A 24,579-nucleotide genomic window follows, 5' to 3' on the forward strand; every position below is an offset into this window, starting at 1 on the left:
TTCTCCAAATGTGTATTTTCTCCAAATGTGTATTTTCTCCTTTTCTCCATCCTTTACAATTCCTTAATTTTGGAGCTCAGTAACAGAGGAAATGACCGATTTGTAATGCTTGGAAAGGCCTAAAATATTTATTTTAAAGGCTCTTTTTTTTTGGTTTTCCTAAAATTTGAGAGGCTGTGTGTGAACCCTGTGCCTTGAGAGCAGGTGGGGGATGCAAGGAGCACGCACAGGGAACAGAATTCCCAGGGGAGGGAATGGCAGGATCCTCCTGTCCTCACACTGAAGGTCAGAGCTGCTGCCTGGCAGGACAGGGAGGCAAACGGGGCAGTTGTGGTGAAGGACACTTGGAAGGAGTTTTACTTCTTGTTAGAGAGGAAAAAAGCCACAGGGAAAAATCTGGATTTCCAGATCCAGATTTTCTGGATTGCATTTCCAGTCTGTGTAAGGCGGCTCTGGCTGAACGAGGCACTGCCCAAGGTGTCCCATCCTGTGTTTCTTGGATCCCAGAATCCCCAAATCCCCGGGGCTGGAAAAGATTTCCAAGGTCATGCAGTGCCAGCTGTGCCCCGTGCCCACCTTGTCCCCAGCCCAGAGCTCTGAGTGCCACCTCCAGGGGACACCTGCAGGGATGGGCACTGCAAAGCTCCCTGGGCAGCCCCTGCCAAGGCCTGAGCAGCCTTTCCATGGGGAAATTCCTGCTGCTGGCCAAGCTGAGCCTGCCCTGGCCCAGCCTGAGGCCGTTCCCTCGGGGAATCTTCCAGAAGGAACACAGGGCTGCCATACCCACCAGGAAAGTCTGGAATCCTTTTGGATGAGCCCCAGCTCTTCACTCTGAAGTCTCAGACAACACTAAAAAAAAAAAAAAAAAAAAAAAAATCCACATTCTATTAAAATCCTAATTAAAATGCACCCAAGAAGAGCCCCGGGCAGTTTGCTGGGTAACCCTCCCTTCTGCAGGAGCTCAGCCCTGGGAGCTCTCTCCTGGCAGGGCAGCAGGATGGAAGCTCTGACACGGCTTTAATGACAGGGCAGCGCTGCCGTGGCAGCTCCCAGCCCAGCATTCCTGCACGTCCCAGCCCCAACAGCTCCTGCTGATTCAGGAGAGAGCTTCAGCAGCCCGAATTTGTCCAGCAGATTAAAAAGCAGGTGCAGCACATGGTAATCCCTTCTGCCAAATTGGGCTGTGTGGGAGAGGCATTCAGCAAGAACTTTCCATGCCTTGGCAGCACGTGGAGCCATCCAGGCTCCCACAGCCTTCCAGGGAAGGCACTGGCACAGTTTTGTGCTACTGAGAAGGAAATGCTGCTTTTTATGGCAAGTCCTGCATTTTCCCACTCGAAAAACATCAATAAATGGATCATTACTTTACTCACAAAGGCTCAGCACGGTTCAGCTCCTAGAAAAGGTCAAAAAAATCCATGCTGCTGTTAAAGAAGGGATTAAGAGAATCCCAGAATTGGGCTGGAAGGGATTTTCAGGGTCATGTGCCACAGGCAGGGACAATTCCCACTGTCCCAGGCTGCTCCAAGCCCCAGCGCCCAGCCTGGCCTTGGGCACTGCCAGGGATCCAGGGCCTGCCCACCCTCCCAGGGAACAATTCCTGCCCCAAATCCCATCTAGCCCTGCCCTCCTTCAATTTAAAACCATTCCCAGTGCCCTGGCACTCTCTGCCCATGTAAAAAAAAACCCTCTCTCTCCTTTTCAGAGCCCCCTTCAGGCTCCGGAATGGGCTCTGAGTTCTCCAGGAGCTCTTCCCATCAGCCTGACCGTGACTCCCACCAGGGAATCGTTTGGGTGAACTGCTCTGTAAATCCCACACACCCTGGGGATCAGGATCACTTCTACAGAGCCACAAGTGGCACCCGAAATTTACCTTTTCCATCTGGAACCAGGCACTTTTCTCTGTGGGTGGCCCCACGCGCTCCTTTCAAAGCGAGGAGATTTACAAAGAGAAAAGCAGAGCAGCAGTTTGTAAAGGTGGGATCCTAAAATCATGGAACGCTGAGGGCTGGCAGGGATGTCAAAGATCTTTTCCAGCATCTGCTGTGGGGATGGGAGCCAGAGCTGGAGGCTGAGCGTGGAGCTGGTTTTTATTCAGGATAAAGCCATTGTTGGATATGTAGCTCCACCTACGGGCACCTCCTGGTGCCTCTGGAAATCCTTCAGATTCAGCGGTTTAGTCCCGATTTAAGGCTCCAATCCCAGAGTGTTCAAGGTGGGAAGAGCCTTCAGGAGCATCCAGTCCCACCCCAAGGGCCACATCCAGACTCTCCCTGGACATTCCAGAGACTCCAACCCTCCCTGGGCAGCTCTGAGCCAAACATCCCACAGATTTTCAGAGGGGCATGAAAAAAAGGGAATTCCTTTCAGAAACTTTCACAAAGGAAAAATGATTCACTTGATTTACCTTAAGTGGTGCCGGGAAGCTTTGATCTCTAGCACCGGGCATCCAACAGGGTGCCAAGAGGAGGCACCAGGCTCTTCTTAGTGGTGCCAAGCAATGGGACAAGAGCCACGGGAATTGTGGAATTGTCCAGGAATTCCCCTGCACAGGAGGCACAACTTCTGCCCTGGGCAGTGCCCAGCTCTGAGCAGGGACCAGAGAGGCTCTGGGCTCTCCTCCAGAGATATTCCAGAGCCACCTGGAACCAACCCCGTGCTCTGAGCTCATTCCAGTGAAGGGAATTTTTGTTTCCCAATCTCCAGCCTGAGCTCCTGGTGCAATTCCAGCCCATTTCCTCTCCTCCTTTGCCTGCCCCTCCTGTCAGGGAGTTTTGGGGGGCAGTGAGGTCCCCCCCGAGCCTCCTCTTGTCCATTCCAAACCCCTCCAGCTGCTCCTCCCTGTGTTTTCCAGCCATGCTCCAAAGAACTCCAAACCAAAGGAATTCCTGGCAGGAGAACACACACAACGCTCAGCAGGACAAAGTCTGGAATGTGACAGTCCCCCGTTATCAATGGAAATTTTATCAGGGAAGATAAGCCCAGCCCTGCCAGCTCCATCCTGTCCACTGTCACTGGAGTCACCTCTGTGCTCCTGCCTCACTCCCTGTAGCCCTGAAAATCTGGCATTATTTGCAAGCTTAGTGTCAAAATGTTCTTCACCAGTGTCTTGGGGAATGTCTGCATCATGGTTTTGTCTTTCCACAGATCCAATTATGAATTATTCAAAGCATCAGCAAGGAATAATTCTCTGGAAGAAGCTTCTGAAGTGTGTTGGGCAAGGCAGGATAAAAGCAAAAATGAAAAACTTGTGTTCCCCAAGACAAGCCAGAAGCAGAAGTTGAGCAGGCAGGTGATGATGCCACGGGCAAAATCCCCGCTGGAATTGTTCAAAGATGGTTCCAAAATGGTTCAAATTGCTGCTGCTGCTCTGGAAAACAAAACTGATTAAAAACCAACTTTGGACCTTTCGAGGGCGTTGCCTTCACCTTGGTAACGAGGAGGGGCTTTAATTGGCTACCAGAAATTCCTTTTTGCCATCACAGGACTTCCATCCCTACCCACGGCAAAACCTTCGTGGTTTTTCTTCATTTCTTCTGCAACAAAAGGACTTAAAGTTATCAGGTAAAGCCATTTAAATACATTTAAATAAAGCATTAAATGCTTTAATACTTAAGGTAAAGCCATTTAAATAAAGCATTAAATGCTTTAATACTTAAAGTTATCAGGTAAAGCCATTTAAATACATTTAAATAAAGTATTAAATGCTTTAATACTTAAAGTTATCAGGTAAAGCCATTTAAATACTTAAATTTATCAGGTAAAATCATTTAAATACATCATTTAAATGATGTATTTTCGTATTCCAGGTGATTCAAACATCATGGGATCGTGGAATGGTTTGGGATGGAGGGACCTTAAAGCTCATCTCACTCCACCTTCCACTATCCCAGGTTGCTCCAAGCCCCATCCAACCTGACCCCGGACACTTCCAGGGATGGGGAATCCAGAACCTCTCTGGAAAAAAAAACCCGAATTATTCGTTTTTAAACAGAAATATTTCATGTATTATGAATGCTCAGGGATTATTCTGGAGCAGGAAGATGCTGACGCCTTTATTAGGAACTCGAGGCTCAGAAGAATCAGGTTTTCACTGGAACATCCCCCACTGGCTTTTACTCATGAGCAGTAAATGTGGAGGTCATGCAATTCTCTGAAGGTTGGAAACCTTTTCAAGGCATCCATTTATGAGGGCCTGGCACAACATTCTGCCCCTCTGGAAGCTGAAAATTCCCATTTTGGTGCTGAACTTCGAGTGGTTCTGTGCAGAAAACACCAGGACGTTTACAAGAAGACAACAAAATATTTTAATTTCAATCTGCCCCGTGCTATACAAGTATATAAAATACCAACTAAGCATCCATTGGAACATTACAAAAATAACCAGAAAAAGCAAGCAGCACACTGGAGTCATGAGGACAGGAGGTGGCAGATCCAAGCAGGAACACACCGAGAGCGTTCCAAGATTTCCATGGCTCCCACCTCAGGCAGGGGTCGGGCATTAAAATGACAAAAATCAGATTTATCGATGGTTTGAATTGAAAAGCAGCTGTGCTTTTGTAGGGAACACAGCAGCAGGTTTCTACTGCCAAACTCATGCTTTGATTTTTCATGGAAAAAGGAGAGGACAGGAATTATTCCCAGTGTCTGGAACTGAATGTGGTGAGACACAAAGTCCAGCAGTCCTTTGAGAAACATGGAAAGGTCTTGGAAAGGCTTCAAGGCAGTTGTGGCAAAACTACGAAGTTTTCCTCCACTTAATTCCTTTATTTTGGGCGTTGAGTGCAGCATGTGGGTACCCCAAAATAAATCATCTGATTTTCCTGTGTCCAGCTCCAGCCATCCACGGAATCAGCTCTTCTCAACAGCTCCCATGGAGCCACGGCCACTCCGACACCAGAACCAGGCTTTGTTCCAGTTTCCAGGGAATAACAATCCAAGCTAGAGCAGGAAATTCCGTATATTCCTGGTCTCTAGGCCCAGATTTCTGTTCCAGTCAGGAATTCCAGGCCTTCCAGAACAACCTGCTTCCCTGCACCATGGCCTGGAATGGCTCCACTCTTTTTAAAGCAAATATTATTTAAAAAACCAAGGTGTCAGCCAGGAATTTCAGTCAACATTTGCTTCAATCTCTTCTCAGGCTAACTGTGGCAAGAGCAAACCAAGAGAGAGCCACAGTTTGATTCCTAAAAACACAATGAGAGGCTCCAACATCCCTTTTCCAAGACCCCAAGTGGTATTTTCTGTGGATAGCAATTCCTGTCTCTTCCCAAAAAAATCCTGATCCTTTCGAGGCGAGGATCTCCAGTTTAAAAAACACTATTAAAATATTTCTGCCATCTTTCTTCTTTGAAATTTGCATTTAGGAGCCTTTAAACACTGCCATAAAAAAAAAAGCCCTAAAGCTTCTCCCACATATCCCCACTGCTTAAATCAGCATTCCTTGGCATCAAGCATTTCATCCCAGCTGAGTTTGGAAGCAAAGCTCAGAAAGTTTGGATGTTTGGATATCCAAAGCCAGTAGAAAAAGATCTTGGAGTAGGAATGGACAAGGAAAAGGCACTCCAACTCTCCTCACTGCTTCCTGGGTGGAATTTTCCAATCCCTATCAAATCTTTACTCACCAAAAATGCAGATTCAAGTTTCTCCATAGGTTTTGTTTGTTTTTTTTTTTTTTTCCCCACTGGAAAAATCCCCCTGCTCTGAATATGCACCATCAGCATTATGTGAGTCTGTTTTTCTGCCCTCGAGTCAAAGCTCCCAAACAAATCCTATTGAAGATATAAATTACCTGAACTTAAATAATTTAAAATCCACGTATTCCAACAACTCTCCTATTGCACGTTTTTCCACTGCTTTGCCAGGTAAAAACCCTCTGCAGGAATTCCACAAAGGTTAAAATTTTAAAAAGCACAACTTCCAGAGCACCCAAAGCAGGTGCTGGAGGAATTGGATCCTGCTGGAAAACGAGTGCCAATAAAACCAAATATAAATATATCATGTATGTACACATCCAGGAGGAATTCTGGGATGCTGAGATAATAAATACTTTGAAACAATTCCCAGCTTTCCAGAAACTTGGGAGAAACTCTAGAAAAGAAAGCAAATTACTTGAGAAGACCAAGAAGAAACATGCACAAAACCTAGTGTAAGAAAAAGGGTTAAGTTCCCAAAATTCCCATCATCTTTCCAACCCTGTTATCCCAAGGTTTTCCAAACAGCCATCACGGGTGTCACGAGGAGTTTCCCCCAGAATAAGCCCAGTCATGTCCCAGGATGTCCCCTTGTCCCATCCTTTGTTCCCAGGATCCAGGAATTCACTCAGCACATGGCATCAACTCCAAACCGAGCGCGGAATTCCCTCCTCTGGAGCAAACTTGGAATTCTCCTCCTGCAGCTGCTGGGAGCTGCTGTTCCCGGGCAGTTTCGCACTGCAAACCCTTGGAATTTTGGATTTCCTTTTGGGAAAAGCTCGGCTCAGCTGAGGTGGGCTGGGGTGTAATCGGGCCGGCGGGTCTGGATGATTTTGGGTTTGGGTTTTTTGGGCTCCTCCTCGGCGTCGCTCTCCCGGTCGCTCTCGCACACGTGGACGACCACGCTGGGAGTGGTGGCCGTGGCCGCGTGCAGCTCGTACTTGTCCCCTGGCAGGGAAAAAGGGGGAATTCCTCAGGAGATGTCACGGGGAGGCTTTTCCATGGGGTTTTGGGTGGGGAGTTCTTCAGGAGTTATCACGGGGCAGCTTTTCCATGGGGATTTTGGGTGGGGAGCTCCTTAGGAAATGTCATGGGGTGGCTTTTCCATGGGGTTTTGGGTGGGGAGCTCCTTAGGAAATGTCATGGGGTGGCTTTTCCATGGGGTTTTGGGTGGGGGGTTCCTTAGGAATGTCATGGGGTGGCTTTTCCATGGGGTTTTTGGGTGGGGGATTCCTTAGGAATGTCATGGGGTGACTTTTCCATGGGGTTTTTGGTGGGGGATTCCTCAGGAAATGTCATGGGGTGGCTTTTCCATGGGGTTTTGGGTGGGGGGTTCCTTAGGAATGTCATGGGGTGGCTTTTCCATGGGGTTTTTGGGTGGGGGATTCCTCAGGAAATGTCATGGGGTGGCTTTTCCATGGGGTTTTTGGCTGGGGGATTCCTTAGGAATGTCACGGGGTGGCTTTTCCATGGGGTTTTTTAGGAAATGTGATATGGTGAATTTGTAATGGGGTTTTTAGGTGGGGAATTCCTTAGGAAATGTCATGGGACGGCTTTTCCATGGGGTTTTTGGTGGGGAATTCCTCAGGAGTTGTCACGGGGCAGCTTTTCCATAGAATTTTTGGTGGGGGATTCCTTAGGAATGTCATGGGGTGGCTTTTCCATGGGGTTTTTGGTGGGGGATTCCTTAGGAAATGGGACATGGTGATTTTTTAGTGGTGTTTTCTAGGAAATGTGACATGGTGTCTTTATAGTGGGAATTCTTTAGGAGATGTGATATGGTGAATTTTTAATGGGGTTTTTAGGTAGGAAATTTCCTTAGGAAATGGGACATGATGAATTTTTTATGGGTTCTTTTAGGAAATGTGACATGGGGTGGCTTTTCCATGGGGTTTTTGGGTGGGGGATTCCTTAGGAAATGGGACACGATGAACTTTTTATGGGATTTTTTAGGAAATGTGATATGGTGATTTTGTAATTGGGTTTTTTAGGTGGGGAATTCCTTAGGGAATGTCATGGGGTGACTTTTCAGGGAGGAAAATTCCTTAGGAAATGGGATTTGGTGACTTTTAAATGGGGTTTTTTAGGAAATGTGACATGGTGACTTTTCAGTGGGGTTTTTAGTTGGGGAATTCCTTAGGGAATGTCACAGGGTGGCTTTTTCCATGGGGTTTTTGGTGGGGGATTCCTTAGGAAATGTCACAGGGTGGCTTTTCCATGGGTTTTTTTAGGAAATGTGATATGGTGAATTTGTAATGGGGTTTTTAGGTGGGGAATTCCTTAGGGAATGTCATGGGGTGACTTTTCAGGGAGGAAAATTCCTTAGGAAATGGGACATGCTGACTTTTCAGTGGGGTTTTTAGGTGGGAAGTTATTTAGGAAATGTCACCTGGCGACTTTAGAATGGGGTTTTAGGTGGGAAATTACTCAGGAAATGTGACGTGGTGACTTTTCAGGGAGGAAAATTCCTTAGGAAATGGGACATGGTGAATTTTTAGTGGGATTTTTTAGGAAATGTGAAGTAGTGAATTTTCAATGGGGTTTTTAGGTGGGAAATTCCTTAGGGAATGGGACATAGGGAGTTTTTAATGGGATTTTTAGGAAATGGGACATGGTGAATTTTCAATGGGTTTTTTTAGGAGATGTGATATGGTGAATTTGTAATGGGGTTTTTAGGTAGGAAATTCCTTAGGAAATGGGACATGATGAATTTTCAATGGGGTTTTTAGGTAGGAAATTCCTTAGGAAATGTCCCGTGGTGACTTTTCAGGGAGGAAAATTCCTTAGGGAATGTGACGTGGTGAATTTTTAATGGGGTTTTTAGGAAATGTGATATGGTGAATTTTTAATGGGGTTTTTAGGTGGGAAATTCCTTAGGGAATGGGACGTGGGGAGTTTTTAAAGGGATTTTTAGGAAATGGGACATGGTGAATTGTTAATAGGCCTTTTAGGAAATGTGATATGGTGAATATTTAATGGGGTTTTTAGGTGGGAAATTCCTTAGGGAATGGGACATAGGGAGTTTTTAATGGGATTTTTAGGAAATGGGACATGGTGACTTTTTAATGGAGTTTTTAGGTGGTAAATTCTTTAGGGAATGTGATGTGGTAACTTCTCAGTGGGGTTTTTAGGAAATGTACCATGGTTAATTTTTAATGGGGTTTTCAGGTGGGAAATGGGGAGGGCCAAGGTGAATCCTGGTGGAGCACTGGCCTGAGAGCTGGATTGTCCAGAATTTAAAAATATAATGTACAGAAATTTATAATTTATAAAAACTATAATATATAAAATTATATTAAAATTATAATGAATATAAAATTATAGATAAAATTATATATAAAATCTATAATGTAATATCTATAAATATATAACATATATCTATATTATATAAGATATATAATATACATCTTATATATTATATTATATTATATTATATATTATATTATATTATATTATATTATATTATATTATATTATATTATATTATATTATATTATATTATATTATATTATATTATATTATATTATATTATATTATATTTAAAATTAATTTTAAAATTATAAAATAAATAAATTATGCCTTAGAGGTTATAATTTCTTCTATTTATATTAAAATCATAACCAAATGTATATATAAAATCTATAATATATAAAATTTTATTTAAAATTGTAATATATAAAGTTATTTATAGAATTGTATATGAAATTATGTTCAAAAATTATAACATAAAATTTAGGGTTTGTGTTTTATAATTTCTTCTATTTTTATTTAAAATATAATATAGAACATATAGACAAATAATAATATATAAAATGTGTATACTTTAATATATTATATATATAATTATATATTTTTTTATTATATAATTTTGTATTTATTATTTGTATATATTAATTGTATTACATTTGTATATAATTTGTATTATATTTCTATATGCCCTTATAATGTATATTATATTTATAATATATTTAAAATATATTTAAAATATATTTATTTTAATTTATATTATAAATTATAATATATTAAAATCTGTAAAAAAATTTTGTTATAGTTTTTACATATACATTTTTATGTTATATTTAAATATAGAAAATTATAATAGAAAAATTTTTAAGTAAAAATTATAACTAGAAAATTTATGTATAAAAATTGTAAGATAGAAAATGTAGATATAAATTATAATATAGAGAATGTATATATAAAAATGTAGATATAAATTATAATCTAGAAAAATTATATAAAAATGTATATAAATATAAAACATATGTCATGTATATATTGAATAATTATTATTACTAACTAAATAATAACACAATTAATAAAATAAATAAAAGCAAATCATATAAGTCAGAAAATAAATCATATAAAAATAAAAATAAAATAATAAGACCAGACATTAAATAATAATTTTAAATGACAGCAAGGAAAGAACAAATTGTTCCTTTCCATCTCTTCCCTGCCCATCTTCCCTTCATATTTATTTTAAAGTTTCTTTTTTTGGTTTTCCTAAAATTTGGGAGGAAAATTGGGAGTAAAGGAGCAGCAGGCTGAGGCTGCTGTGTCGTTTATTTATTTACTCAGTCATTTATATAAATATACTCATTTAATTTTATATATATATATATATATATATATATATATATATATATATATATATATATAATATTATTATATTATTATATTATTATATAATATATTATTATATATTATATAATATATTATTTTGTATTATATATTTATATATATATATATATATATATATATAAAAATAGATATATATAAAAAAAATATATATATCCTGACTAATAATTAAGAATATTTAATTAGGAGGATTCCTAATTAATACTGTTCCTCAGTAACAGAGGAAATGACCAATTTGCAATGCTTGGAAAGGCCTCAAATATTTCTTTTAAAGGTTCTTTTTTTGGTTTTCCTAAAATTTGGGAGGAAATCTTGGAGTAAAGGAAAGCAGCTCTGAACTCCCACACAGGCTGAGGCTGCTGTGTCATTTATTTATTTCCTCATTCATTCATACAAATATACACATTTAATTATATTATCTTATCTTATATTATAATATAAATATATAATATAAATATAAATATATAATATATAATGTATATAAAATATACTATATACTATATACTGTATAATGTATAATATATAATATATAATAAAATATATAATATAAATATAAATATATAATATATAATATATAATATATATATATATTATATATTATATATTATATATTATATATTATATATTATATATTATATATTATATATATTTTTTTATATATATATATTTATATATATTTATATATATATATATATATATAATATGAAAATATATTAAAATACTTCCTGACTAATTATTACGACTATTTAATTAGGAGGATTCTTGATGGGAAGTTGTAAATCCCAACGTGCTCAAAGCTGTGCCCTGCCCTTTTCTCCATCCTTTACAATTCCTGAATTTTGGAGGTGAATGGGAATTTTTAAAATCCTCCTGTAAAGTGAATCTGACACAGTTTTTATTCTCTTTGATCTTATTAATGAGAATAATTATTCTTATATAGTAAGGACAATTTAATTCTCTTTAATGTTATTTTTCTCTCCCCTAAAATTAACAATACGGCCCCAAACAATTAAATCCGAGCTGGATTTAAGGAAATATTAATTTGCACCAATTTTCATGGGTAAGTTGTATAAAATATGGGAAAAATGGAACTTGAGGGATGTGATCATTAATCTCTGGAGAAAGGAGTGGCAGGAATTTATCCCTCTAAAATTCCAAGCAATTTTAGGTTCATACTGATAGTTCCTCCTACACTCAGTGCAGTTTCCTCCTCTGAGGCAAACAGAAATAAAAATATATAGGAAAAAAATTAATAGAAATAAAAATAAGTAGAAAATATAAATAGAAATAGAAATAAAATAGAAAATAGAAATAGAAAAAGAAAATAGAATTAGAAATTAATAAATAGATATAGACAGAAAATAAATATAGAAAGAAAATATAAATAGAAATAAAAATAAATAGGAATAAAAATAAATAGATAAAATATAAATGGAAATAAAAATAAATAGAACTAAAATATAAATAGAAAGAAAAATAAACAGAAAGAAAAATGAAATAAAAATAAATAGTAATAAAAAATAAAACCAAAATATAAATAGAAAATATAAAGAGAATTAAAATATAAAGAAGAATAAACAGAAAGAAAATAGAAATAAAAATAAATGGAAATAAAAATAAAAGCAAAATAGAAATAGAAATAAAAATAAACAGAAAATAGAAATTAAAAAATATAAATAAAAATAAACGGAAATAAAATTTTCCTGGAAAAGTTTTAGAAATCCAGGAAGTTTAGAGGTGTTTTCCTCAACCCAAACTCTGCTTTTCCACCTTCTTACCTGGCCCTAGCTTGGAAATTGCGTACAGAAGGTCGTAGTTGATGACTGGAGTGGCATCCTCCACTTGTTTCCAGTCCACGGGAGGGGAGGCGGGAGGGGAGATCAGGAACTGCTTGTCTGGATTTGGGGGGGCCAGGTGGGAGCTCCCGATGTGCAACGTCTGCAGGAGAGAGCAGGGAATCCCAAAGTGTCCCTGCATGCCTGCATGCTGGAATCCCTGTGTCCCTGCATCCCTGCATCCCTGTGTCCCTGCATCCCTGTGTCCCTGCATCCCTGTGTCCCTGCATCCCTGTGACCCTGCATCCCTGCGTCCCTGCATCCCTGCATCCCTGTGTCCCTGCATCCCTGTGTCCCTGCATCCCTGTGTCCCTGCATCCCTGTGACCCTGCATCCCTGTGTCCCTGCATCCCTGTGTCCCTGCATCCCTGTGTCCCTGCATCCCTGTGACCCTGCATCCCTGTGTCCCTGCATCCCTGTATGCCTGAGTCCCTGCATCCCTGTGTCCCTGCATCCCTGTGTCCCTGCATCCCTGTGTCCCTGTGTCCCTGCATCCCTGCGTCCCTGCATCCCTGTGACCCTGCATCCCTGTGTCCCTGCATCCCTGTGTCCCTGCATCCCTGTGTCCCTGTGTCCCTGTGACCCTGCATCCCTGTGTCCCTGCATCCCTGTGTCCCTGCATCCCTGTGTCCCTGCGTCCCTGTGTCCCTGTGTCCCTGCATCCCTGCGTCCCTGCATCCCTGTGACCCTGCATCCCTGTGTCCCTGCATCCCTGTGACCCTGCATCCCTGTGTCCCTGCATCCCTGTGTCCCTGCATCCCTCTGTCCCTGCATCCCTGCATGCCTGCAGCCCTGCATGCTTGAATCCCTGTGTCCCTGCATGCCTGTGTCCCTGCATGCCTGCATCCCTGTGTCCCTGCATCCCTGTGTCCCTGCATCCCTGTGTCCCTGCATCCCTGTGTCCCTGTGTCCCTGTGACCCTGCATCCCTGTGTCCCTGCATCCCTGTGTCCCTGCATCCCTGTGTCCCTGTGTCCCTGTGTCCCTGTGACCCTGCATCCCTGTGTCCCTGCATCCCTGTGTCCCTGCATGCCTGCATCCCTGTGTCCCTGCATCCCTGTGTCCCTGCATCCCTGCGTCCCTGCATCCCTGTGTCCCTGCATCCCTGTGACCCTGCATCCCTGCGTCCCTGTGTCCCTGCATCCCTGTGTCCCTGCATCCCTGTGTCCCTGCATGCCTGTGTCCCTGCATCCCTGTGTCCCTGCATGCCTGTGTCCCTGCATGCCTGTGTCCCTGCCTCCCTGTGTCCCTGCATCCCTGTGACCCTGCATCCCTGTATCCCTGTGTCCCTGCATCCCTCTGTCCCTGCATCCCTGCATGCCTGCAGCCCTGCATGCTTGAATCCCTGTGTCCCTGCATGCCTGTGTCCCTGCATGCCTGCATCCCTGTGTCCCTGCATCCCTGTGTCCCTGCCTCCGTGTCCCTGCATCCCTGTGTCCCTGCATCCCTGTGTCCCTGCATCCCTGTGACCCTGCCTCCCTGTGTCCCTGCATCCCTGTGTCCCTGCATCCCTGTGACCCTGCATCCCTGTGTCCCTGCATCCCTGTGTCCCTGCCTCCCTGTGTCCCTACATCCCTGTGTCCCTGCATCCCTCTGTCCCTGCATCCCTCTGTCCCTGCATCCCTGCATGCCTGCAGCCCTGCATGCTTGAATCCCTGTGTCCCTGCATGCCTTCATCCCTGTGTCCCTGCATCCCTGTGTCCCTGCATCCCTGTGACCCTGCATCCCTGTGTCCCTGCATCCCTGTGACCCTGCATCCCTGTGTCCCTGTGTCCCTGCATCCCTGTATCCCTTAACGCCTGCATTCCTGCATGCCTGCATCTCTGGATGCCTGCATCCCTGTGTCCCTGCATCCCTAAATTCCTGCATCCCTGCATGCCTGCATCTCTGGATGCCTGCATCCCTGTGTCCCTGCATCCCTAAATTCCTGCATCCCTGCATGCCTGCATCTCTGGATGCCTGGATTCCTGCATCCCTGCATCCCTTTGTCCCTGCATGCCTGCAACCCTGAATCCCTGCATGCCTGCATCCCTTAATGCCTGCATTCCTGAATGCCTGCATTCCTGAATTCCTGCAACCCTGAATCCCTGCATGCCTGAATGCCTGCATTCCTGAATGCCTGCATTCCTGCATCCCTGAATTCCTGCAACCCTGAATCCCTGCATGCCTGCATCTCTGTATCCCTGAATGCCTGCATCTCTGGATGCCCGCATTCCTGCATCCCTGCATCCTTGCATCCCTAAATGCCTGCGTCCCTGAACGCCTGCATCCCTGTATGCCTGCATCCCCACATCCCTCAGTGCCTGAATCCCTGCATCCCTAAATCTGTGCATCCCTCAATGCCTGAATCCCTGCCCCCCAAAATCCCTGCATCCCTCAGTTCCTGCATCCCTCAATTCCTGCATCCCGGGGATGTCGTGCCCTGCCCTGCACTCAGGGTGGCAGCACCAGCCAGGATCCAGCTCCAAGGGAAATTCCAACGGGATGTTCTTCCCTAAAAAATCAAACATCTGCCCTTCCAGACCTCCAGCAGCAGGACAGGGCCTCTAAGGCCTCATGACAAATAGTGCTGGGAGTCATCCCCAAAAGTGAGAGTGCAGGGAATTCCAGCAGGGATAAAAATAACCTGGATCATGGGGGTTTCCAACACTTCGGGATTTGTTTTCCCACTCCATTTTCAGAGGGAAAAGCACCTGGAAAAGCAGCCTGAGTGCAAGAGCCCGAGTTTGGGCAGGAGCAGAGAGCAGGGAGCTCCAGAGCTGCTCTGGGGGAGATCCCCAACACTGGGATGGGCAGGGAGAGCCTGGAATATGAAGCTGCAGAGCCTGGAATGTGCAACTGCAGAGCCTGGAATGTGCAGCTCCAGCCTGGAATGTGCAGCTCTGAGCCTGGAATGTGCAGTTCCAGCCTGGAATGTGCAGCTCTGAGCCTGGAATGTGCAGTTCCAGCCTGGAATGTGCAGCTCTGAGCCTGGAATGTGCAGCTCCAAGACTGGAATGTGCAGCTCCAAGACTGGAATGTGCAGCTCCCAGACTGGAATGTGCAGCTGCAGAGCCTGGAATGTGCAGCTCTGAGCCTGGAATGTGCAGCTCCAGCCTGGAACGTGCAGCTCCAAGACTGGAATGTGCAGCTCTGAGCCTGGAATGTGCAGCTCTGGACCTGGAATATGCAGCTCCAGCCTGGAATGTGCAGCTCCAGCCTGGAATGCGCAGCTCCAGCCTGGAATGCGCAGCTCCAGCCTGGAATGTGCAGCTCCAGCCTGGAATGTGCAGCTCCAAGACTGGAATGTGCAGCTCCAGCCTGGAATGCGCAGCTCCAGCCTGGAATGCGCAGCTCCAGCCTGGAATGTGCAGCTCTGAGCCTGGAATGTGCAGCTCTGAGTCTGGAATGTGCAGCTCCAAGACTGGAATGTGCAGCTCTGAGTCTGGAATGTGCAGCTCCAAGACTGGAATGTGCAGCTCTGAGTCTGGAATGAGCAGCTCCAGAGTCTGGAATGTGCAGCTCCAAGACTGGAATGTGCAGCTCCAAGACTGGAATGTGCAGCTCCAGCCTGGAATGTGCAGCTCCCAGCCTGGAATGTGCAGCTGCAGAGCCTGGAATGTGCAGTTCCAAGCTGGGAATGTGCAGCTCCAAGACTGGAATGTGCAGCTGCAGAGCCTGGAATGTGCAGCTCTGAGCCTGGAATGTGCAGCTCCAGCCTGGAATGTGCAGCTCCAAGACTGGAATGTGCAGCTCTGAGCCTGGAATGTGCAGCTCCAGCCTGGAATGTGCAGCTCCAGCCTGGAATGTGCAGCTCCAGCCTGGAATGCGCAGCTCCACACTTTGGATCCCCCAGGGACCCCCTGGGTGCTGGCAGAGCCCACCCAGCCTCCCCCAGCCCTTTAAATTCTTGGAATGTGCTCATTCCCATCCAAGGTTATCCAAAAAATGGGAAACACCAACAGCCTCCAAACCCATGGAGCTCTGGAACAACCTTGGATTCTCTAATTAATCTGACAAAAAATGACCATGAAGGAATTCTGGGATGCTGAGATAATAAACACTTGAAACAATTCCCAGCTTTCCAGAAACTTGGGAGAAACTCTAGAAAAGAAAGCAAATTACTTGAGAAGACCAAGAAGAAACATGCACAAACCCAGTGTAAGAAAAAAATTCCCAAAATTCCCATCATCTTTCCAACCCTGTTATCCCAAGGTTTTCCAAACAGCCATCAGCTGGAGGATTTTTGGGAGTCAGAACAAGGAAAGCTTTAATCCCCCCTAGGATAATCCCAATAAGTTTTTTTTTTTTACCTGAGCAAAATAGAGTTTGAGTTCTTTTCCAAGGAATTCTGTCTTGTCCAGCTGGATCCTGGCATCTGCTGCAGACAAAGGGTTGCTGAAGTTTATTCTCACTCTTTTGAAGCTCTTGAAATACTGAAAGGTGAGGTCCCTGTCGTAGGGTCGGAACAGGGATTCAAATTTGGCCTGGAGAGAAAGGAGCAGAGGAGAAAATCAGCATTAAACACTAATAAAGGAATTAATTAAAAATGAGAAGTTACTAATAAGGGCAAACTACCACTCCTGAATATTGATTATTGTAACAGCTTCGTTTATTTTCCTTTTTCTTTTTAGAATGAAGTTTTCTACCTTGCCTCTTATTTCTCTGCATCATTAAAATAATAATTATTATTATTAAGTGATACAAGACATTCTAATTTAGCTACAGAAGATATTGAAATGGTTCTTAGAAAATTAATACCCAAAAACCTTGAGAAAAAAGTCTGCCAAGCCTTTTGCCCAAATGTGCACATTTCAATGGAACCAACACAAGTTTTAATAGAGAAAAATGAAAAAAATCCTGATTTTCAAGCTAAATGTGATTTTCTTCAGTGGCTCAGCACAAAGAATGAAGTCCCTGAGCATCTCCTGCTTTCCTGCTATTTTTTAATTTCATTTATGGAAAGTGCTTCCACTCTCCCTGCAGGATCCCAGGCCAAGGAGAGACACAAGAGGAGGCTCTGGAGCTGCCAGGCCCTTCCCAAGTGTTTTATTCCAACGAGTTCAGGATTCAAATTGGAGGAATTTCCAGTATTTTCTCTCCCTAAAAGCTTCCTAGAAACTCAGGATAAAGCCACAATAAACATTACTCCACTGAAGGCTTTTTACTACAATATTTGGAATTAGTAGGGGGGGGAAAAAAGCAGGGAAATTACGTAAGAAGGCAGAAATTAATTCACAATTTCATTTTCCTCCCTGAGAAGCTGCACTTCACACACTCGCCACAGCTGGGTATTAAATAATTTTATTTCAAAGAGGTTTTCAAATCAGAGCTGTTCTGCTGCTGCAACTTCTTCAGAATGAGCTCTGAAACAGGAGCAGGACCCTCCCCACACAGAGCTGGTATTTGGGATACCTCAAAATTTGGGATACCTCTGGTATATCTCAAAGCTGAGATGGAACCGTGGAAAATACACCAAAAAATTGCACTTCAGAGTGCCCATACTGTATTTAAAGACTGAGACATCTGGGTTGGTTTTCAAAAAATATTTATTTATTTAAATATGTGATTATAGAGATCAGAAATGTCACTTTATCACTATGACACTAAAAAAAAGAAAAAGTTATTTTTGTCCTTCAGGTATCTTAGCAGTAACAGCTCACTGTATCAGGACTGATAAATATTTTATATTCTTTTATATTTACATTATTATTTATTTTATATTGCCAACCAGCTAAATACAGACCCAAGAGGATTTCTTATATTTTTACCAGAAAAAACAAAAAAAAAAAAAAAAAAAACAAACAAACAAAAAAAAACCCACAAAAAAACCAAACTCCCAGAAGTATCAAATGGATTACAAATTTGTGGATCTTGCTACCAAAATCAGAATTGAATTAAATATTTGCTGATCATTACAAAATTTGTGGATCTTGCTACCAAAATCAGAATGAAATATTTGCTGATAATTACAAATCCGTAGATCTTGCTACCAAAATCAGAATGAAATATTTGCTGATAATTACAAAATTTGTGGATCTTGCTACCAAAATCAGAATTAAATATTTGCTGATCATTACAAATTCATGGATCTTTCTACCAAAATCAGAATGAAATATTTGCTGATAATGACAAATTTGTGCAACTTGCTACCAAATCAGAATGAAATATTTGCTGATAATGACAAATTTGTGGATCTTGCTACCAAAATCAGAATGAAGTATTTGCTGATAATGACAAATTTGTGCAACTTGCTACCAAAATCCGAATTAAATATTTGCTGATCATTACAAAATTTGTGGATCTTGCTACCAAAATCAGAATGAAATATTTGCTGATAATTACAAATTTGTGCAACTTGCTACCAAAATCAGAATGAAATATTTGCTGATAATTCAGAATACACCACACAGTCGAAGATAGCCTGGAGGGAAAACTTGAGATGATTTTCCCAGCCACACAGAGGTAAAACTGAATCATTCCCAGGGTTGGAATCATTCCCACCAGAGCAGGCTGCTGCAGCCTCCCAAGCTCCAAGACTTTTATGGCAAACTGGAATTCCCTTCCAGGTCCAAAGCCTGTTGGGAGCATCACCTCCGGAGTGCAGCTCCCAGAAATAACCCCAAAACAACCTACCCTTGTTTCTGGCTGCGTGAAGACCTCCCCATCTGGCAGGCAGGCGATGAGCGAGCCGAAGGTGTAATGGAAATTTCGGAAATGCATTTCGGGGCCGAGCCCCGGCGCTGCCCGCAGAAAATCCCGGCGCTTTGGGCAGCCCTGGCCGCTGCTCACAGCGTTTATAAGGCACAGCCAGCCCAGCCCCTGGTGAAAAAAAGCTCCCCGAGCATCCTGTGGGTGACAGCGAATTCCTGAGCAGAGTCCCGCGTGCTTGGAGGGAGTCGGGAACAAAATGTAAGCGGGACTGGAAAGAGGTGACGTCAGTAATTAGTCAGCTTCCCTCTGCTAATTACTGGGAGCATGGAAAATCCAGCTGAGCTGAGCGGGGCAGCTGCTGCCCAGCCTCTTGCAGCATAGTTTCCACTGGCAGTAATTCCATGCAGCTCCCACTCCGAGTGCCGCGGATGGAAAATGTTCCTGCCTCGGCAGAACGCTCCGGGAATGGGCTGCAGTGAAGGCAGCAGGGAAAATGCCTAATTCCTGAATTCCTGATGCTCTGGGGATGGAAAACAAATCCCTCAGCTCGGTTCTCGTTCCACTAAACAGCCGCAGGTTGAAATTTAGAAATTGATTTGGGGAAATGGTTTTCCTGCCATCACAAGGAGGAGTCGTTTGGAAGCTTCTTCAAAGCAGCTCTGTGGGTTAATTACGGTTCTCGCCTCATTAAAAACTTTCCCAGCCTCGTGGAGCAGCGAGGGTTTTGTCAGGGGCTGGTTTGTGCTTCTTTTTCCTAGCAGGAGCTGCTCAGCAATCTGCTGGCAGGGTTCTACCAGAACCTGAGACACAGCAGCACGGAGCAGCTGTGCAGCCTGAATTCCTGACATTTTCTGGGACACCTGAATCCCAAAGCATTTCCCACAAAGCAGCACAGAACACAGGTTTTTGTGGTCTTCTCTTGTGGATTTTTTTTTTTGAGGAGTTTTTTTGCTTTGTGTGTTTGTTGTTTTTTTTTTCTTTAAACAAGAACCACTAAAAAAAGCTCATCACCATTTCTAGTAATTAATGAAGTTTAAACTGAAGCTTTCACAAGCTATTTGAAACTCTCTCCCATGCACACGCAGCTCCAAAATTATAACACAGTCAAAATCTTAAGTGCCTTTAGTTAATTCTGTTTTAACACATGGCTATGACAGAAGCAGCAAGTTTTAGGGAATACCTGCAAACAATGCACAGTGCTAAGTTTAAAACCTGATTGCATCAATATTTAACTACACAAAACTTTCCACATGAAGACTAGTCTCCATTTTTAGGGGGTCTACTTCCTAAATCCCCATTTAAAGTCAAACTCTCTGCTGTTCTCAGGTTACCTCAGTGTAAAAGTTACCACAGCACGAAAAGAATACTTAATACAAATTCTTAGAACCTTTTTTAAGTCCTCACTTAAAAATCCCAGGATCGCTGAAGCACTTCAAGAGTCCCATCTGTGACTGAATCATCACCCACCTTGTCCCCAACCCTGAGTGCCACATCCAGACATTCCTTGGACACCTGCAGGGATGGGGAGCCCAAACCCCCCCGGGGAGCCCTTTCCAAGGCCTGAGCACCTTTTCTGGGAAGAATGGGATGAATTCCTTCAGTGAGGATGGGATGAGAGGTCTGCACTGGGCACACACAGAAATTCAGGATTCACAGGCAGCCCTGAGGGCAGAAACCACAGCGAGCACATCCTAAATCCTGGCCCTGACCTGGAATTTCTGTCAGGTACCCTCACACCTCCGGATGTGGAAGGAGCAGGTGTGACTCCATAGAGCAGAGGTCGGGATGCTCACCTGGAAAGAATGGCCATGACTCACCTGAGCACAAAGGCAAAGGGAACTGCAGCTCCAGGTAAGAGAGCAGAGCAGGTTCCTGCTCTAAGCTGGCCCAGTCTCGGGTCACTGCAGCACCTCCGGGGGACATTTCTGTCCCTGGAGCTCATGAGGAGTAAAAGAGAAAAAATCTCTCTGACTGCCATCCTCAAGGCCACCTGCACATTACTGAGAGCCAGAAAAAATGACTTCAGAAGCCACCCCTCAAACAGAACTTTGTCATCTAATCCAGGACTAGAGCCTGGCAAGGAACAAACCAAGTGGGTCTGAGAAATTCAACACCTCACAAAAGAATTTTTTCACAGTGTTCTCCAGATTTAAAAGAAACATTTAAGTCTACTGATACACACAATGTTTTTAACTTGTCTTTTTAAAACCCCAAAGAAATCACTCATAGTATGTTCCAGTTTGTCACTATCATCATGATTCTTTAACATGGTTCTGTACCAAATCATGGAATCACAAAAGGGTTTGGGCTGGGAGGGACCTCAGAGCCCACCCAGTGCCACCCCTGCCATGGCAGGGACACCTCCCACTGTGCCAGGCTGCTCCAGCCCCAGTGTCCAACCTGGCCTTGGGCACTGCCAGGGATCCAGGGGCAGCCCCAGCTGCTCTGGCAATTCCATCCCAGCCCCTGCCCACCCTGCCAGGGAACAATTCCCAATTCCCAAAATCCCATCTAGCCCTGCCCTCCTCCAGCTCAGGCCGGGTCTCTCAGTGTATTAAATAAACCACTTTGAGTTATTAACACCAAACTCGAGCACTTTGTCAAAAGAAAAAGCCCCAGTTCCCAGTGCCCCTGGAGCAGGTAATGAAGAGCTGCTTAAGGCAGGGCTTTGTGTGGAGAGCCCTGAGATGATGTGGAAACCACGAGGCAAAGTTACAAAAGCCCCACTGCCGAACCCCGAGTGTCGCAATGTTCCCTCCTGGAAGGTTTGGTACCCACGTGCAAACAACCATGGCTGGGACAGGAACATTGCAACACCTCAGGAGTCCTGGATTTGATGTTCTGATATTATCAGAGGGCAGCTTTCCTGCTCCCTTATCTCCCTTTGGAGAGTTTGCTGCTTCCTGTCCTCTCTTTGAGACTCCCTGCTGAGCTGCAGACAGAACAAGGGCAAAATCACCTGCAGAGGAGGGACATGGAGCTGTGCAGAGAGCCCAGAGGAGGCTCCAGGATGAGCAGAGGGCTGGAGCAGCTCTGCTGGGAGGAAAGGCTGGCACAGCTGGCATTGTTCACCTGCACAGGAGAAGCTTTGGGCTGAGCTCAGGGTGGCCTTGCAGGGCCTGGAGGAGCCCCAGGAAAGCTGGAGAGAGACAATTTCCAGGGGATGCAGGGACAGGACACAGGGAATGGCCTCAAAGTGAAAAGTTACAGGTTTAGATCAAATATTAGGAAAAATTTCCCCCCTGGCAGGGTGGGCAGGCCCTGGCACAGGGTGCCCAGAGCAGCTGGGGCTGCCCCTGGATCCCTGGCAGTGCCCAAGGCCAGGTTGGACACTGGGGCTGGAGCAGCCTGGCACAGTGGGAGGTGTCCCTGCCACGGCAGGGTGGCACTGGGTGGGCTCTGAGGTCCCTTCCCATCCAAACCATTCCAGGGTTCCCTGGTGCTGCTGCACTTTGGAAGTGAAAGCAAAGGGCTCAGAGCAGCAGGACAGGAGGGCAGGGTCAGCTCCACTTCCTCAGCTCTCACCTTTCCCTTGGAAGCTGCACATTCCAGGGCTCACATTCTGGAAATTGAGATCTAAAATTGCAGACAAGGTGCTCAATCAAAATCTAAAGTGCTCCCAAATACCAAAAGCACTTGAGAGATCCTCCAGCACTGCCCAAGGACAGAAATGTGACAGAGACCTTTTTTGGAACATTTTGGGGGGCTGGCAGGGCAATTACAGAGTCCAATAAATGTATGAAATAGTGGGAACACAGAATGATTGAATGCCATCATTAGCCCCACAATTTCATCTCCACATGCCGTGGAATAGGCAAGGCACAGAAGAGAAGGAAGTGAGGCCACAGAAGCAGAAATCAGGCAAGTCACCAAAAGTGCCAATAACTACAACAGCAAAGTGAACAACCAGAGAAGGGAAATGAATGTGAAGTTAAATATGTTGGGAATTCTCTAAGTTGATAAAATTACCCCCCAAGAGCCATAAACCAGAACAATCCAGTCCATTCTCCTCCCTGGCAGGTTTTACAGCTGCCCTTGGAGGTGCTCTTTGTGTAATCCCTGCACTCCCACTCCAGACCTGCTGCTCTTTTCCTATCAACACACAGCTTCTATTCCTGTCTCCATGTTAATTATCCTGCCTCAGCCCTTCCTCAGGACAGGGATAAACACCTTGAAGTTATCTACAATGAAAATCACACTGGTTTCATTTTCCTGGCACAGCCTTGCTCTCATTTTACTGGCCAAAAATGACTCCACATTCCCAACCACTCCCTTGCTCCCCACAAAGAAAAATCCCCCAACACAAAAATCATCAATTCCCAGACTGGTTTGGGTTGGGAGAGAGCTCAAAGCCTACCCAGTGCCACCCCTGCCATGGCAGGGACACCTCCCACTGTGCCAGGCTGCTCCAGCCCCAGTGTCCAACCTGGCCTTGGGCACTGCCAGGGATCCAGGGGCAGCCCCAGCTGCTCTGGGCACCCTGTGCCAGGGCCTCACTGCTCTCTGAGTAAAGAATTTCTTCCTAAAATTTCTTTAACATTAATACTGGGTGGTAATTCTGCCTCCCTTCTCCTCCCTGTGTTTGTGACCTGGGTGTGCTTGGCACTGGAAAAATTTATAGGGCAAAGTCGGAGGCATGAGGGGGTGTGGTGCCATGCCAGGCATGGCCAGTGCCAGGCTCCCAGTGCCCAGGCTGCTGGAGGAATCTGGGGAGAAAGGTGTTCCAAAGCAGGATTGGTCTGTTTTCCTTCATCAGAAATCCTGTCAGACTTGCAGAAGGAAATCATGCCCAGGTTTCCTTTCAGACACCTTTCCCAGAGCAGCTGTGGCTGCCCTGGATCCCTGGCAGTGCCCAAGGCCAGGTTGGACACTGGGGCTGGAGCAGCCTGGCACAGTGGGAGCTGTCCCTGCCATGGCAGGAGGGTGAAACTAAATCATCTTTAAGGTCCCTTCCAACTTAAACCATTCTGCAATTCTGTGACAACTTCTGCTTTGTAGTTATAAAAAGCTGTGTTTTAAAGTTACCTATTCTATGTTATATTCTCTTCATTCCTCAAAAAGATGTAAGTGAAATAAATCCAATCCTCCAGCAGGGAAATCATCTGCACAAACCAATTTATTAACGAGCACAGAAGTCTGTGGGGTCACAGAATGAACTGCACAAGGAGCATGTGCAGACTTATTTACAGTAAAGAAATCAGAGCACAGCAACACAAGCCCACAGAGTGGTTTTCCACATGACACCATGCCCTGGATGGAGCCAAGGAATGCCACACTCCATGGAAAAGGGGCAGCAGCAGCTCCTGTCCCCACGTGTGCCCCAGCAAACACAAGGGCTCAGTGCTGCACAGCCCTGCAGTATTTCAGCCCCTGAATGCCCAGGCAGACAGAGCCCAACGTTTGGGCAGGTTTGAGCAACTTTTAGGATCTGATTCCATGGAATGGGGCACAAAGGCAGGGACTGCTGGGGTACACCCCTTGAGCTTTACTGCAGCATCAGCCCCATGACATGGCTGAGACAACTGGAAGATGGCAAAGCTCACGCACACCCAGCAGCAGCCAAAGATTTTTTTGTTGCAGAGCATTTTAAAAACTTTCCAGCCAGCAGCACATTGCCAAAGCTCACAGACAGTTGTTCTAACCAGTCACTAAAAGCACACCTACACCTGCTGCACACAATGCTGGCTTGACTTCATTAACAACACACAATACTCCATTATTAATTTAAAACCTTCTACTCTCTTGCTAAGCATATTTTTCTGCAGTCTTAAGGTCTATC

The 24,579-nt window shown here is 44.4% G+C and overlaps 1 protein-coding gene across 2 annotated transcripts in view; it reads right to left on the reverse strand.

Moving 5' to 3' along the window:
* Positions 1 to 4,283: 4,283 nt before the first annotated feature.
* RCAN1 (regulator of calcineurin 1) overlaps positions 4,284 to 24,579 on the reverse strand; it is a 41,544-nt gene continuing 21,248 nt past the window's right edge. Inside the window, exons 1-4 of one of the 2 annotated variants that reach the window (XM_053934382.1) lie at positions 18,783 to 19,697; positions 16,460 to 16,633; positions 12,112 to 12,271; positions 4,284 to 6,641 (exon numbers count right to left, since the gene is read on the reverse strand). In XM_053934382.1, the coding sequence (XP_053790357.1) occupies positions 6,478 to 6,641; positions 12,112 to 12,271; positions 16,460 to 16,633; positions 18,783 to 18,869 (585 nt within the window). In that variant the 5' untranslated portion in view covers positions 18,870 to 19,697 and the 3' untranslated portion in view covers positions 4,284 to 6,477. Of the gene's footprint in view, positions 6,642 to 12,111; positions 12,272 to 16,459; positions 16,634 to 18,782; positions 19,698 to 24,579 lie in introns of those variants that run through there. The other variant, XM_053934381.1, reaches the window with a different exon arrangement.

Source organism: Vidua chalybeata, chromosome 2, assembly GCF_026979565.1.
Source record: "Vidua chalybeata isolate OUT-0048 chromosome 2, bVidCha1 merged haplotype, whole genome shotgun sequence".
In the NCBI taxonomy this organism is placed as follows: Eukaryota; Metazoa; Chordata; class Aves; order Passeriformes; family Viduidae; genus Vidua; species Vidua chalybeata.